The following is a 16,595-nucleotide window of genomic DNA, read 5'->3' as shown; positions in this document are numbered from 1 at the left end:
TTCTCATAAAATATGCCATTTAAAACTGGTTCTTAGTATATCCCTGTGTTGTGACCATCAACAGTAATTCCAGAACATCTCCATCACCCTCAGAAGAGACCCTGCATCTGTTAGCAGTCACCCCCAACTCTCTCCTTCCTGCAGCCTCTGGCAACAACTAATATATTTTCTGTCTCTATGCATTTGCCTGTTTTGGACATTTCATAAAAATGGAATCATGAAATATGTGGCCTTTTGTTATATGTGGCTTCTTTCACTTAGCATCATGTTTTCAAGGTTCATCCATGTTGTAGCATGTATCAGAACTTGATTTCTTTTTATAACTGAATACTATTCCATTGTATGGATGTGTACCACATTTTGTTTATCCATTCATCAGTGATGAACAGGAACAATGATTTTTAAGGATTAAAACTGTAAGTTCAACATTAATGTATCTATAATTATAATTGGTAATGTCAAGATTATACATGGTGTGAAGAGAATACTGTACAGAAACGATATGTAAATTATTTGTCAGCATATCATGCAAGTGTGATTATTTTCTAAGGCCCTTCTAGCTCTGGTTTTATGAATTATGTGAATGTAGTATTTTCATCAATAAAGTGTAATAATGCGTTAAGCCTTAGATTAAAATTTGAAAAAAAAAAAAAAAGAGCACACAGAACTGTCTTAACTACTCCACTGCACTGACTCCCTAAGGCTAGTTTTGAGGATACTTTTGGCATCGTTAAGTTTGATTCCATAAATTCCCTGATCTGTAGGGAAATAGGGTACTCCTCCCCCCATTTCAGGGCTAATCCTAGGCAGTTTTGAGATCTAGAATTCCTAGACCACTGATCCTTTCCATGGGTCAAAGGAGTAACATCAGTGAAGTGCTGGCGTACTAGGGAGTCCTTTCTTTGGGAAGCTGCTGAGGGTGCAACCCAGTGTTACATCCCAGAGGCTCACCGAGGGGCAGAGGAGAGAAGCCCCGACCCGCAGACCTACCTGCGCTGGTCGCGGAGCTGCAGCGCCTCCTGCCGGTGCTGTTCCACCTCGGCCTGCAGCCGCCGCACTGTTTCCTTGAGCTGCGAGTTGTCCTGCCAGAGGCCGCATCCGTCGCTGGGCTCCTGGTCGGGGGCGCCCTTGCCCGTCGGGGAGCCCGCCTGGCCCGGACCGGCCCCCTCCTAGGGAGAAAGCAGCCAGAAGAGCCGTTTGCAGGAGGCGCAGTGGCAGACAAGGGCCAGAGATGTGCCGCGGCAAAGACCCAGCCTGGAACCCAAATCGGGCTCCTGATTCAGGAGCTCACGTCTAGTCTCTTAAAGTTTCCTGCTTTGAGAGTTGGCCAAATGTGGCCCTCAAAAAGTCTAATAATGCTGGTGAGCCAAGAATGCGGCTTAAATGAAAACAAGCCCAACACTGCACATGTGTGGAGTGGGGGTGGGAGGGTTGGGAAGGGGGGTAGGATGTCTCTGAGTCTCTTCTTGTTACGACACTAATTCACCAATTACCCCCCAAAGATCTCTTTCCCAAATTCCATCCTATTGGTGGTTAGGGCTTCAACATGGGAATTTGGGGCGAAACCACACAGGGCAGGGGAAGGGGAGAGTGAATATTTGCTGAACGATAACAATGTCACATCACCTCACAGGATTCTGATACAGCGGGTCTGGGTACATCCCAGCCCTGTGTCTTTTGAAAAAGCCCCCCAGGTGACTCTAAGGCCACCACGGTTGTAATCCACTGCCCCGCACTTGCCCTTGCCCGTCTCTTTACCTAGGGTGCCTTCCACACCCAACCATTCCTGCCTTGCTGATGCCTTCTCGACCCCTCAGGGGAGAGGCGACAAGCTTTCTCTTCTCTGAGAGCTAGATCCTCTCTGTGTAGAGGTTATAATGAGGTGCACTGATTTGTTGAAATGCTGGTTTCCTCCACCAGACCAGCAGCTGTTCCGGGAAGGAGCCATCTCCTCTTCATCTTCCCAATCCTATAGCACCTAGCACAGTGGCTGGGATTCAGCAGGTGCCAAATGAATGCTTGCTGCGAAATGATGCTTGAATGTCAATGGTTCAGACAGAAATACAAAGACTGATATCCACCATTAAATGGGGTCAGGGTTCATCCCCGATTAGTGAATGTAGCAGTTTTCAAGTCCATGCAAACGGGCCTGAAGGTTTGTGCATCTGTTCCTTCCAAAGACTGAAGAGCATTGCACAGGGAGCATGTGCGGCCCAGGCCCTGTACCTCTTGGTTCCAGCCCTGGGGTTTGCATAGTGTGGGATGCCCATGGGCACCACCCGGCACTCACACCTGCATGACCTGAAGAGCCTGTGGGGTTAAAGTCCTGTGGGGCCACCCTTGACTAGTGGGAGGGAGAAGCTGCTGGATAAGTGCATCCCCCTCTGTACTTGGCTGCGACCGATTTGAGAATTCTTTCATGGGGCTCCTCAGAAGATCCCAGTGGATGCAACACCACTTACCTGCAGTGGTGGCCACGCTGGGAATGCATCCTGACGTGGCACCCCGCTTTCACTCCTGCTGCCTGGGGCTGTTCCTTCTTGTGGATATACTTCTTCTCTGTGGGGGACATCACCCAGGGCCTTGCTGTTCCTCCCGGAGGGTTCAGGGCTTCCCTCCAGTGAGGTGTAGGTGAGGACTGGGTGTGGATGACCAGGTACCGTCTCATCTACCCAGCCCGGGGCTCTCTCCGTAGCCCTCAGGCAAGCCTGTCATTCATTGCAGAGGGCCCAATACTGGGCCCTCCAGCCACCAGCTGTCACCATCCCACACTTCCCCTAGCTCCTTCCACAGGTCCAGGTGGCCCCCACCAGCCTAGAACATTTAATGGATCATATTCTGTCTTCCCTCTGCTAGACTTTACCAACTGAGCTGAACTCATCGTGATACATCATTTGTTAATTCTCATTAAACACAGAAATTGTCTTCAGGTTCTCAGTAGCAGCAAAATCTGGAATGAACCATCCCCATGTTCCTGCGATCTTCAGCAGGGCTGGGACACCAACCAATCGTGGTCGTCTGCACACCCTGGTGGAGACTCTACTGTGTGCAGAGCTGTGTGCCGAGCGGGGGCTGGGGGATGAGATAAGGCAGACATGGCTTGTTCTCAAAGGATGCCTAGTCCAGGCGAGGAAACAAGGGAATCCACGAAGTGATGGTTCTCCAACAGGACAGGCAGTAGAGGTGGGTGCCAGCTGAGCTATAGCAACAGGAAGTGCTCCAGGAGCTCAGAGGGTAGAGAGGTCACGGGTGTGGAGGGGAGGCCCGTAGCACGGAGGGATTGACTGGGCACTGAAGAGGGAGGAAGGGGTCCCAGGCAGGGGCCAGGGCATATGCAAAGGCAGTGAGGCAGGATGCAGAGCCTGCATTTAGAGCAGAGAGGGATATGCAGCCAGTGGGTAAAGGCTTTTCAATGCCAGACTGACCACTGGGAGCTTATTCTCACAGCAGTAGGGAGCCACTGAAGGCTTTACACAGATGCACCTTCGATGAATACCTGAAGCCGTATGTGGTGGGCTGGGGAGAGATGCCTGGGTTGTTAGGAGGTCCCTGTGCTACCCAGCAAGGTAGGAATTATGGAGGGCAAGGAGGGGGATGATGGGCCGAGTGTGACCAGAAAGTTCAAGGAGAGTCAGCACTGACCTCTGGTGACAAGCTCACCTGTCCTCACAGGAACAGGGAGGTCTAGACAGGGAGTCTGTCTGGGGAGGTGTTCTGAGAAACTCTCTGCAGGTCTACAGGACGGACCCTGTCTGGCACCAACACCCTGAGATCCCACTGCATGTGCATTTAAAATAACACGCTGCACTTAAACCTTGTTTTTGCTTTCCAAAGATGGGAGCCTGCGGGCTCATCAAGTGTCCCCCAGGCCTGTGGAAAGAGAGGTTCTTCCCCCCTTCAGACAGGGGGTGACCGAGCACCCAGAGCCTCCCCCTGACACTGCTCCAAGAAGGGTGTGGCATGGGCAGGGCAGGGGTGCTGACCTCTGCAGTGCCGGCACGGTCCTCGCTGTCCCCTGGACACTGGCTGATGGCCTGTCGCCTGCCCACACTGCCCGGGGCCCTCAGCTCAGCCTGCAGCACTTCCAAGTCCTTCTGGTGCTCAGAGCAGGCAGCCCGCTGCTCCGCCAGCTCCTGCCTCAGGGCCTCTGCAAAAGGAAGAGCAGTGGAAGGTCAGGAGCACGGTGAGGCCAAAGTGTCTTCTGCAGGGACCACAGTCTCTGGGGTGGGCTGGAGTGGGGAGCTGCTGCAGGCACTGGTTCGAGTTCCCCAAACTTACTGACGTACTTCAAGAGCACAGTAACAACAATACCATGTATACAGCACTAAATGTGCTAAACCCTTGAAAACCAGTTAAGCCCTACTACCATGCTATCCACTATTATCCCTCCCATTTTACGAGAGAACAGAGCCTCAGAGAAGCTGAGCAAGTAGCCCAGAGCCACCCTGCTAATAAGCGGTGGAGTCAGCATTCAACAATTCCCATGGTTCTTCTTCCCTTGGGGCCACCTGCTTCGCCATTGCTGGTTAGTTAGGACGGGTGGTGGGTTAGGGTGGGACAGCCTGGGTCCAGAGCTGAACCCCGAGGCAACACCTGGCCACAGCACCAAGTCAGAAAACTAAGAAGAACGGGGAATTAGCAAATGACCCAGTGGCCTCTTCTGGGGGTGTGGGTCTCAAATCGGAAATGTTGACATTTGTGCCAATACTTAAGGAGACAAAACATTCACAGGTCCTACTTCTCATGGATGTAAGGTCCCAGCTGGATTGTGAAGGCAGGAGATGGTCACAGTGACTGGTAATACAGGCTATTCCATCAGTCTGGGTCCCAGAGTGAAGATTTTTTGCAGCAGAACAGCAGTCAACCTTTGATGGATATGTAGCAGAAGTGGTAAATAGGTCTTTGCTTTGTAAGCCACTCAGTTTGGGGGGATGTTTGGTACTGCAGCACAATCTAGCCTAGTGTGATTCAGTGTGATCGTCTCTTATCAATCAATCCTGGCCTCAGCACCACATGATTACCAAAAACAGAGACTTAGAAGCTCAAGAAAAAGATTTGTCAGAAGGACCCAGCAGAGCCCTGCTGATCTAACTGGGGAAATTCAGATGGCCTCATGGGAACTGGGGAGTCAGCAGACAGCTACAGCTGCCACCGTCTTCTCTGAAGCTGCATGAGCTCTTCCGCTGCTCCATCTCCGCATGGCCATGCTGTACTCCTGCTCCTCTTCCCACGCTTGCTTTTCCAGCTGCTCCATCTACTTGCCCATGGCCCAAGGCTTGTTCTTTTCATAGTTCCAGAACATATCACCCCCTGTCCAAGTCCTTCTCTGTATCTCTTGGTCCAAGTGTGAGAGAGTTTGGCCCAGTTCAGGTAAGTGACCGTTCTGATTCAGTCAGGTGAGGCTGTGTGGGCAGGAAGTCCATGTCTAGAACCCCTTGCCATTTACAAAGGGCTTTATTGAACTATTTACAAAGGGGACCCGTAGCCAAGATTAGGCTCATTTTTAAGAATTGCATTGGTTTAAGTATCTGGTGTTGCTCTTGTAATTTAATTTACACTTTCCCTATTTCTGATGTTCTCGGTGTTCATTTACATTTTTCTATGTTATTAGGTTTCTTCTTTATGAGCCACCTCGAAACCTTTGTGGAATAGCTGGGCAATAAATAGAGAGCTCTTCCAATTATGTTCCTTTGTTCATTAAGTATTTATTGAGCACCTACCACGTGCTATACATTGTTCTGAGTGCTGGAGGCTCAGCGGTGAGAAGGTCCTAGCCTTCATGGAGCCAACATTCTAAACAGGGGAGTCAGTTAAGGAGAGTAGCTGAGAAATAAAAATAATTCAAGTTGAGATGAAGGTAGTAAAGGGAGTACCCTGGGTGACACACAGAGAGGAGCTACCCTGGTGTGCTCAATGAAAGCTTCCTGTGTCAGGACCTGCAGGTTGAAAAACATGAGCCGTGCCAAGAAATGGTGGATGATGTTGCATTCCAGGCAAAGAGGACAAATGGGCAAAGGCCCTAAGTTAGGAAGTACCTGGAAGAACAGTAAGAAAGCCAAGGAAGCTGGAGCTCGGTGAGTGGAGTGAAAAATGTACAAGATGAGGCTGCAGAGACAAGCAGGACCAGATCGTGGAAATCCGAAGGGACCACAGGAAAGAGTTTGGATTTGCACACTGAGATGTCCTTGAATCATTCTGGAGAGAGGAGCGACCAATAGACAGTGCAGACAACAGACCATAGGGAGGAGGAGTGAGGTTGGCAGTTGAGACACCAGTGAGATGCGAGATGCCGCAGACCGGGAAATGGATGATGGGGCTTGGATCAGGGTGGTAACGCCAGAGATGGAGAAAAGTGGATGGACTGGGGACATTTCTAGAGATCTTGTCTAAGGATTGGATTGGGGTGGTAAAGGAAAGTGGCAGGACTTTGGAGTCAGATTTTAAGCCACTTTAAATCTCTAAGCCCATCATGGGGAGTCAATAAAATCATGTATTTAGAGCTCCTATTGCCTGGCATGCAATACACACTGAGTGAAAACTGTCCTCTCCTCTCCTTTATCCCTCTTGTGGGAACGGTAAGCACTCGATGCCTTCGGTTGAGCTTTTTCTCCCACCTGCTTCTCTTAGCTGGTTGCTCTTCTGCTCAACACTCCATGTCCTGCTGCCTTTACACACAAATACACACACACTTTCTCTCTCAGATAAAAACATCAGCCGTGTTTAAAGGACATCTCTGTAAGAGTCTCCAGAGAGGTATTTCAAAAAGGTGGCTTGTTTGCAGGAGGATTTTTCTAAAAGGGTAGTGTATCCGTTTTCTTTCTGCTATAAGCAAGAAGAAACCCAACTCTAACCATCTTATACAAGAAAATGTATCATCCCACTTAACGGCAAGTCCGTGGGAGGGAAAATCACTGGCACAGAATGTTATTAGGTTTCTTCCTTATGAGCCACCTCGAAACGTTTGTGAAATAGCTGGGCAAGAAGTAGAGAGCTCTTCCCATTATGTTCATTTGTTCATTAAATATTTGTTCACAGATCGACAACATCATCAGGAGCCCATGTTCTGTCCATCCTTCTGCACTGCTATCCCTGACGTGTCGGCATTGTCTTCAGGATGTTGACCCTCTTGGTCGTTAAATGGCGGCCTCAGTTGTGCACATCCTACCCAGATAGAGGCACGTTCAGGGGAGGGAGAAGGAACTCTACATGCCCATATCTCACTCTCAAGAGTGGCAAGGGAGGCGGGTCATGGGAGAGCATGGCAGTTATCCTGGGACCTGTGGGCAGGACTTACTGACTCGCTTCTAACAGATACAATATGGAAAGAGGAGGAAAGTATGTTATAGTGGAGAAAACTGACAGACATCACCTAATCCAGGTGATCAATGATAACATCACCAGGAAAAAGTCCCATTGATATCGTGTACCCCGAATTAGATGTGATGAGCAGGTCACTTCATCTCTGCGGTGTGCTTCCCCCAAATCCATAACCCCAGTGGATTCATGAGAAAACCTCAGACAAACCTCAACTGAAAATTCCTGACCACCACTCACCAAAGTATCTGAACCATGAAAGACAAGGAAGACTGAATAACATCACAAATTACAAGAGACTAAGGAGACACGACAATGAAATGAATGAGGTAAACTGGATGGCCTCATGGAGCAGAGAGAGGGCATTAGTGGAGTAACTGGCGAGATCCAAATAAAGTCCAGAATTTAGTTAATGGTAACATACCAATGTTCATTTCTTAACTTTGACAATGTACTGTTGGTATGTGAGATGTCGACGCTGGGAGAGGTAAACCACGCTGTCTTTGAAGCTCTTCTGTAAATCTAAAATTATTATAAAATAAAAAGGTTTTTGGATTCTCTTTTTATTTTTTTAAATTCTATAGTATTTTACAGTTTTCAGAACTTTCACACACATGATTTCATGTAATCCCATAATAACCATTTTTTAAAATACCCTATCCCTATACTGACCATCAGCTATCACTTTTCTTAACCTTGGGGTGGGGCACTAAGGGATCCTCAGACCAGCCTCAGGGGGCCTGACACCTTCTGAAAGTACATGCATATTTTTGTGTGATGATATCCTTCTCCAGGAGAGGGACTTCGTTTTCCTCACCTGGAGGGGGCTGTAATCGGAAATGGTTAGGAGCCCCTACTCTGGTCCAGTCTCCTTATTCCAGTGTCACATGGTGAGTCTCTAACTGAATTTAAGGTGCTCCACCTTGGCCAGGTGGATTCATGGCTGTTTCTCAGATGAGCCTCAGGCCTACTTTCACTTGAACTTTATGCCGGAGACTGGAACATTCAAACTCTGGGATGAAATGGACAAATGCCTTCAAAGATACAAACGACCAAAGCTCACTCAGGAAGAAACAGATAACTTGAAAAGTCCTATATCTATTAATGAAATTAAAGTTGTAGTTATAAACTTTCCAGCCAGGGAAAAAGAAGGCCATGAATTCAGGACTTGATAAAGGGCTATCCAGCCTGGACAAGGCAATCAGAGTTGCCACCACAATTTACCCAGTGCCAGGGTCAGTGCTAAGCATCTTCCTATACATTTCACTGCATTCTACAACAGCCCTGAGAGGGGGTGGTGTTTTCTACATTTTACAGGTAAGGGCAGGGTCTTGGAGAGATTAGCAGACTCGCCCAACGTCACGCAGCTAATTATGAGCACACAGAGGCGGCTCCCGGCATTCCCGTGGGCGCTGCTCCGCTTCGACCCCCCGCTCGCGTGCTACACATCGGGTTTTTGCTGCTAGTGAGGGGAAGATGGCGGACGCAGCTGTCGTGCTTCCCGCAGAGTGGATAAAGAACTGGGAGAAATCAGGGAGAGGTGAATTTTTGCATTTATGCCGGATCCTCAGTGAAAATAAAAGCCATGAGAGTTCAACTTATAGAGATTTCCAGCAAGCTGTTTATGAGTTATCATACCATGTCATTAAAGGAAATCTAAAGCATCAACAGGCATCTAATGTTCTTAATGACATTAGTGAATTTTGTGAGGATATGCCCTCCCTTCTTGCTGACGTATTCTGCATATTAGATACTGAGACAAATTGTTTGGAAGAAAAAAGCAAGAGAGACTGTTTTACACAACTGGTATTAGCATGTTTGTATTTCGTTTCAGACACAGTTCTAAAGGAACGCTTGGATCCAGAAACACTGGAATCGTTAGGGCTTATCAAACAATCACAGCAATTCAATCAAAAGTCAGTTAAAATCAAGACAAAACTCTTTTATAAGCAGCAAAAATTTAATTTGTTAAGAGAAGAAAATGAAGGTTATGCCAGGCTGATTGCTGAATTGGGGCAAGATTTATCTGGAAATATTACTAGTGATTTGATCTCAGAAAATATCAAATCTTTAATAGGATGCTTTAATCTGGATCCCAATAGAGTTCTGGATGTCATTTTAGAAGTGTTTGAATGCAGGCCAGAACACGATGACTTCTTTATATCTTTATTAGACTCTTTTTTTTTTTTTTTTTTTTTGTGGTACGCGGGCCTCTCACTGTTGTGGCCTCTCCCGTTGCGGAGCACAGGCTCCGGACGCGCAGGCTCAGCAGCCATGGCTCACGGGCCCAGCCGCTCCGCGGCATATGGGATCCTCCCAGACCGGGGCACGAACCCGTATCCCCTGCATCGGCAGGCGGACTCTCAACCACTGCGCCACCAGGGAGGCCCTTTATTAGACTCTTACATGAGTATGTGTGAACCGCAAACACTGTGTCATATTCTTGGGTTCAAATTCAAGTTTTACCAGGAACCAAATGGAGAGACTCCTTCATCTTTGTACAGAGTTGCAGCAGTACTTCTACAATTTAATCTTATTGATTTAGGTGAACTATATGTACATCTTCTTCCAGCTGATAATTGCATTATGGATGAACACAAACGAGAAATTGTAGCAGCTAAGCAGATTGTTAGAAAACTTACAATGGTTGTACTGTCTTCCGATAACATTGACCAACGAGAGAAAGAAAAGGAAAAAGAAGAGGAGAAAGTGGAGAAGCCACCTGACAACCAAAAACTTGGTTTGTTGGAAGCCTTGTTAAAGATTGGTGATTGGCAGCATGCACAGAACATTATGGATCAGATGCCTCCATACTATGCAGCTTCCCATAAACTAATAGCCCTTGCTATTTGCAAGCTTATTCATATAACTATTGAGCCTCTCTACCGAAGAGTTGGCGTTGCTAAAGGTGCTAAAGGCTCACCTGTTGATGCTTTGCCAAATAAGAGAGCACCAAAACAAGCAGAGAGCTTTGAAGATTTGCGGAGAGACGTCTTCAATATGTTCTGTTACCTTGGTCCTCACCTTTCTCACGATCCCATTTTATTCGCAAAAGTGGTGCGGATAGGCAAGTCATTTATGAAGGAGTTTCAGTCTGATGGAAGCAAACAAGAAGATAAAGAGAAGACGGAAATTATCCTTAGCTGCTTGCTTAGCATTACTGACCAGGTATTACTTCCATCTCTTTCTTTGATGGACTGCAATGCTTGTATGTCTGAGGAACTGTGGGGAATGTTGAAAACATTTCCATACCAGCATAGATATCGTCTGTATGGCCAGTGGAAGAATGAAACTTACAACAGTCATCCACTTTTAGTAAAAGTTAAAGCTCAAACAATAGACAGAGCCAAATATATCACGAAGCGTCTAACCAAGGAAAATGTGAAGCCCTCTGGAAGACAAATTGGCAAGTTGAGCCACAGCAATCCAACCATTTTGTTTGATTATATCTTGTCACAAATACAGAAGTATGATAACTTAATAACACCTGTAGTAGATTCATTGAAATACCTCACGTCACTGAATTATGACGTCTTGGCCTATTGTATCATTGAAGCTTTAGCTAATCCAGAAAAGGAGAGGATGAAGCATGACGACACAACCATCTCAAGCTGGCTTCAGAGTCTGGCTAGTTTCTGTGGTGCAGTTTTTCGTAAATATCCAATTGATCTTGCTGGTCTTCTTCAATATGTGGCTAATCAGCTAAAGGCAGGCAAAAGTTGTGACCTGCTTATATTGAAAGAAGTGGTAGAAAAAATGGCAGGAATAGAAATTACAGAAGAAATGACAATGGAGCAACTAGAGGCCATGACTGGTGGAGAGCAACTAAAAGCTGAGGGTGGTTACTTTGGCCAGATAAGAAACACGAAAAAATCCTCCCAGAGATTAAAGGCTGCACTATTAGACCATGATCTTGCTCTTCCTCTCTATGTGCTTATGGCTCAGCAGAGGAATGGGGTAATCTTTCAGAAAGGTGGAGAGAAACATTTGAAACTTGTGGGAAAGCTCTATGATCAGTGTCATGATACCCTGGTACAGTTTGGTGGCTTTTTAGCATCTAATCTAAGCACAGAGGATTATATAAAGCGAGTGCCTTCAATTGATGTGCTCTGTAATGAATTTCACACACCCCATGATGCAGCATTTTTCCTGTCTAGGCCAATGTGTGCACACCATATTTCATCCAAGTATGATGAACTTAAAAAATCAGAGAAGGGAAATAAACAGCAACGTAAAGTTCACAAGTACATTACATCATGTGAAATGGTGATGGCTCCTGTGCATGAAGCAGTGGTTTCCTTACATGTTTCCAAAGTCTGGGATGACATCAGCCCTCAATTCTATGCCACATTCTGGTCACTGACAATGTATGACCTTGCAGTTCCACATACCAGCTATGAACGGGAAGTCAATAAACTTAAAGTCCAGATGAAAGCAGTTGATGACAGTCAGGAAATGCCTCCAAATAAAAAGAAAAAAGAGAAGGAGCGATGTACTGCCCTTCAGGACAAGCTTCTTGAAGAAGAAAAGAAGCAGATGGAACATGTACAGCGAGTGCTACAGAGACTGAAACTGGAAAAGGACAATTGGCTTTTAGCAAAATCTACCAAAAATGAGACCATCACAAAATTTCTACAGCTGTGTATATTTCCTCGATGCATTTTTTCAGCAATTGATGCTGTTTACTGTGCTCGTTTTGTTGAATTGGTACATCAACAGAAAACTCCAAAGTTTTCCACACTTCTTTGCTATGATCGAGTTTTCTCTGGTATAATTTACACAGTCGCAAGCTGTACTGAAAATGAAGCTAGTCGATATGGAAGATTCCTTTGCTGCATGTTAGAGACTGTGACCAGGTGGCACAGTGATAGAGCCACATATGAAAAGGAATGTGGAAATTATCCAGGATTTCTTACTATATTACGGGCAACTGGTTTTGATGGTGGAAATAAAGCTCATCAATTAGACTATGAAAATTTTCGACACGTTGTACATAAATGGCATTACAAACTAACCAAGGCATCGGTACATTGCCTTGAAACAGGCGAATGTACTCACATCCGGAATATCTTGATTGTGCTAACAAAAATACTTCCTTGGTACCCAAAAGTTTTGAATCTGGGTCAGGCTTTGGAAAGAAGAGTGCATAAAATCTGCCAAGAGGAGAAAGAGAAGAGGCCAGATCTATATGCATTGGCTATGGGCTACTCTGGGCAGTTGAAAAGTAGAAAGTCATACATGATACCTGAAAATGAGTTTCATCACAAAGACCCCCCTCCGAGGAATGCAATTGCCAGTATACAAAATGGGCCTTGTAGTGGGCTTTCTTCATCGTCAACAGGAAGTGCATCTAAATCGGTTGAAAGCAGTAACGATGAGACTGATAAATCAAGGGAGAGATCTCAGTGGGGTGTGAAAGCAGTTAATAAAGCTTCTAATGCCACACCAAAAGGGAATTCAAGCAATGGAAATAGTGGCTCTAACAGCAAAGCTGTTAAAGAAAATGGCAAAGAAACAGGGAAAGAGAAAGAAAAAGAGAAAAAAGAAAAGACTTCAGCTACTACTCCAGAGGCCCGAGTACTTGGTAAAGATGGTAAAGAAAAACCGAAGGAACAACGGCCGAGTAAAGATGAAAAAGCAAGAGAGACGAAGGAAAGAACACCTAAGTCTGACAAAGAGAAAGAAAAATTCAAGAAGGAAGGAAAAGCTAAAGATGAGAAATTCAAGACCACTGTCCCCAATGCAGAATCAAAGTCGACTCAAGAAAAGGAAAGGGAGAAGGAGCCATCCAGAGAAAGAGATATAGCAAAGGAAATGAAATTAAAGGAAAACGTTAAAGGAGGAGAGAAAGCACCAGTTTCTGGGTCCTTGAAGTCACCTGTTCCCCGATCAGATATTGCAGAGGTTGAAAGGGAACTAAAACGTCGCAAAATTGATACCTACCCTTCTCCATCACATTGCTCAACAGTACTTCCCAAAGTTCCTCTGGGTTCTGAGAGCTATGCCAGCTCACCTGTCATCTCCATTCATTTTCTACAGGACAGTCTCATCGAACTCAAGGAATCTTCAGCAAAGCTCTACATTAATCATACTCCTCCACCACTGTCCAAGAGTAAGGAGAGAGAAATGGACAAGAAAGATTTGGACAAGTCGAGGGAAAGATCCAGAGAAAGAGAAATAAAAGATGAAAAGGACAGGAAAGCGCGGAAAAGGGATCACTCAGACAATGACCGAGAAGTGCCACCGGACTTATTAACCAAGAGGCGGAAAGAGGAACATGGAACAATGGGGGTTTCAAAACACAAAAGTGAGAGTCCGTGTGAGTCTCCTTGTCCAAATGAGAAAGACAAGGAAAACAATAAGTCAAAACCGTCAGGCAAAGAAAAAGGCGGTGACTCATTTAAATCTGAAAAAATGGATAAAATCTCCTCTGGTGGCAAAAAGGAGTCCAGGCATGATAAAGGAAAGATAGAAAAGAAAGAGAAATGGGACAGTTCAGGAGGAAAGGAAGAGAAGAAACAGTCCCAGGACAAGCACAGATAATGAAGACTTTCAATCAAGGGTACGGACAGACCCCTAAGCTGAAGGTCTCCTAGAGGAGGATGCCAAAGCTCCATGCGTCACTCTCAGAATGGTATCTCCTATAATTAAGAGCTTCTGGTGCTGTCCGTTTAATGGGAATCTGCTTTAAATCAGAAGATGAATACACACCACCATCCTCTTTTTTCTTTAAAATAAATTTATATATTTATTTATTTTTGTCTGCATTGGGTCTTCGTTTGCTGCACGCGGGCTTTCTCTAATTGCGCGAGCAGGGGCTACTTTCCGTTGCGGTGTGTGGGCTTCTCACTGCGGTGGCTTCTCTTGTTGCAGAGCTCAGGCTCTAGGCCCGCGGGCTTCAGTAGTTGTGGCACGTGGGCTCAGTAGTTGTGGCTCACGGGCTCTAGAGCACAGGCTCAGTAGTTGTGGTGCACGGGCCTAGTTCCTCCGCGGCATGTGGGATCTTCCCAGACCAGGGCTCAAACCTGTGTCCCCTGCATTGGCAGGCGGATTCTTAACCACTGTGCCACCAGGGAAGTCCCACACCACCATCCTCTTGACGAGACATTCCAAAGTCACTGATTTTCAGAACCTTATTTTCACCTCCAGGCAGTTTCTTGCAGCAAGGTTCCCGTGTATACCATGTTTACTCGAGATTTGCCATCCAGAAGCAGCATCTAATGAAAATTTCACTAACTGTTTTAGCTCGTCCTTCTTTCTCAGAAAGGAGAGGAAATCGCCTCCTGGAACCAGTTCCTTAATCATGTAGATAGGCTGTATTTGTGTGCGAACTTTGATAAATTTGACAATACTGGGATGATTATCTTGCGTGAGGATTTTGGCTTCTTGTAAAAATTTTAATTTCAGTTTCTGGGAAGGATCATCTTCACATGTTTTAACAGCAATAGCAGTTTTATCCTTTAATGTGCCCTTAAATGTGTCATCAGAATTTCCCTTGCCCAGTAATTGTGACATTTTCATGATATGCCTTTTTTATTCTAATTATGATCATGCTGATACCATGATTCTCTTTATTGGAACATTGACTGTTTTTGTAGTTAAAAAAATTGAGATGAAATTCTCATAAAATATGCCATTTAAAACTGGTTCTTAGTATATCCCTGTGTTGTGACCATCAACAGTAATTCCAGAACATCTCCATCACCCTCAGAAGAGACCCTGCATCTGTTAGCAGTCACCCCCAACTCTCTCCTTCCTGCAGCCTCTGGCAACAACTAATATATTTTCTGTCTCTATGCATTTGCCTGTTTTGGACATTTCATAAAAATGGAATCATGAAATATGTGGCCTTTTGTTATATGTGGCTTCTTTCACTTAGCATCATGTTTTCAAGGTTCATCCATGTTGTAGCATGTATCAGAACTTGATTTCTTTTTATAACTGAATACTATTCCATTGTATGGATGTGTACCACATTTTGTTTATCCATTCATCAGTGATGAACAGGAACAATGATTTTTAAGGATTAAAACTGTAAGTTCAACATTAATGTATCTATAATTATAATTGGTAATGTCAAGATTATACATGGTGTGAAGAGAATACTGTACAGAAACGATATGTAAATTATTTGTCAGCATATCATGCAAGTGTGATTATTTTCTAAGGCCCTTCTAGCTCTGGTTTTATGAATTATGTGAATGTAGTATTTTCATCAATAAAGTGTAATAATGCGTTAAGCCTTAGATTAAAATTTGAAAAAAAAAAAAAAAGAGCACACAGAACTGTCTTAACTACTCCACTGCACTGACTCCCTAAGGCTAGTTTTGAGGATACTTTTGGCATCGTTAAGTTTGATTCCATAAATTCCCTGATCTGTAGGGAAATAGGGTACTCCTCCCCCCATTTCAGGGCTAATCCTAGGCAGTTTTGAGATCTAGAATTCCTAGACCACTGATCCTTTCCATGGGTCAAAGGAGTAACATCAGTGAAGTGCTGGCGTACTAGGGAGTCCTTTCTTTGGGAAGCTGCTGAGGGTGCAACCCAGTGTTACATCCCAGAGGCTCACCGAGGGGCAGAGGAGAGAAGCCCCGACCCGCAGACCTACCTGCGCTGGTCGCGGAGCTGCAGCGCCTCCTGCCGGTGCTGTTCCACCTCGGCCTGCAGCCGCCGCACTGTTTCCTTGAGCTGCGAGTTGTCCTGCCAGAGGCCGCATCCGTCGCTGGGCTCCTGGTCGGGGGCGCCCTTGCCCGTCGGGGAGCCCGCCTGGCCCGGACCGGCCCCCTCCTAGGGAGAAAGCAGCCAGAAGAGCCGTTTGCAGGAGGCGCAGTGGCAGACAAGGGCCAGAGATGTGCCGCGGCAAAGACCCAGCCTGGAACCCAAATCGGGCTCCTGATTCAGGAGCTCACGTCTAGTCTCTTAAAGTTTCCTGCTTTGAGAGTTGGCCAAATGTGGCCCTCAAAAAGTCTAATAATGCTGGTGAGCCAAGAATGCGGCTTAAATGAAAACAAGCCCAACACTGCACATGTGTGGAGTGGGGGTGGGAGGGTTGGGAAGGGGGGTAGGATGTCTCTGAGTCTCTTCTTGTTACGACACTAATTCACCAATTACCCCCCAAAGATCTCTTTCCCAAATTCCATCCTATTGGTGGTTAGGGCTTCAACATGGGAATTTGGGGCGAAACCACACAGGGCAGGGGAAGGGGAGAGTGAATATTTGCTGAACGATAACAATGTCACATCACCTCACAGGATTCTGATACAGCGGGTCTGGGTACATCC

At 45.9% G+C, this 16,595-nt stretch overlaps 2 protein-coding genes across 2 annotated transcripts in view; one reads left to right on the top strand and one right to left on the bottom strand.

The window, feature by feature from the left end:
- The window catches only part of LOC307058216 (protein FAM184B-like), a gene marked incomplete at both ends in the record, with an annotated part of 76,170 nt that overhangs the window by 14,539 nt on the left and 45,036 nt on the right, over positions 1-16,595 (bottom strand). Inside the window, 1 exon segment of the mRNA XM_079711654.1 lies at positions 991-1,169. Within this exon segment, the coding sequence (XP_079567780.1) occupies positions 991-1,169 (179 nt within the window).
- On the top strand, positions 8,785-13,857 carry LOC307056901 (THO complex subunit 2-like; the record flags this gene model as incomplete). The annotated part of the gene is made up of 2 exons (XM_079709887.1): positions 8,785-9,487; positions 9,713-13,857. Exons 1-2 carry the CDS (start codon positions 8,791-8,793, stop codon positions 13,855-13,857), a joined length of 4,842 nt encoding a protein of 1,613 aa, XP_079566013.1. The 5' UTR covers positions 8,785-8,790.

Source organism: Hyperoodon ampullatus, assembly GCF_949752795.1.
Source record: "Hyperoodon ampullatus genome assembly, chromosome: 1".
Lineage (NCBI taxonomy): Eukaryota > Metazoa > Chordata > Mammalia > Artiodactyla > Ziphiidae > Hyperoodon > Hyperoodon ampullatus.
The sequence above is the reverse complement of the archived record's forward strand: the minus strand, read 5'-3'. Positions and strand labels throughout refer to the sequence as shown.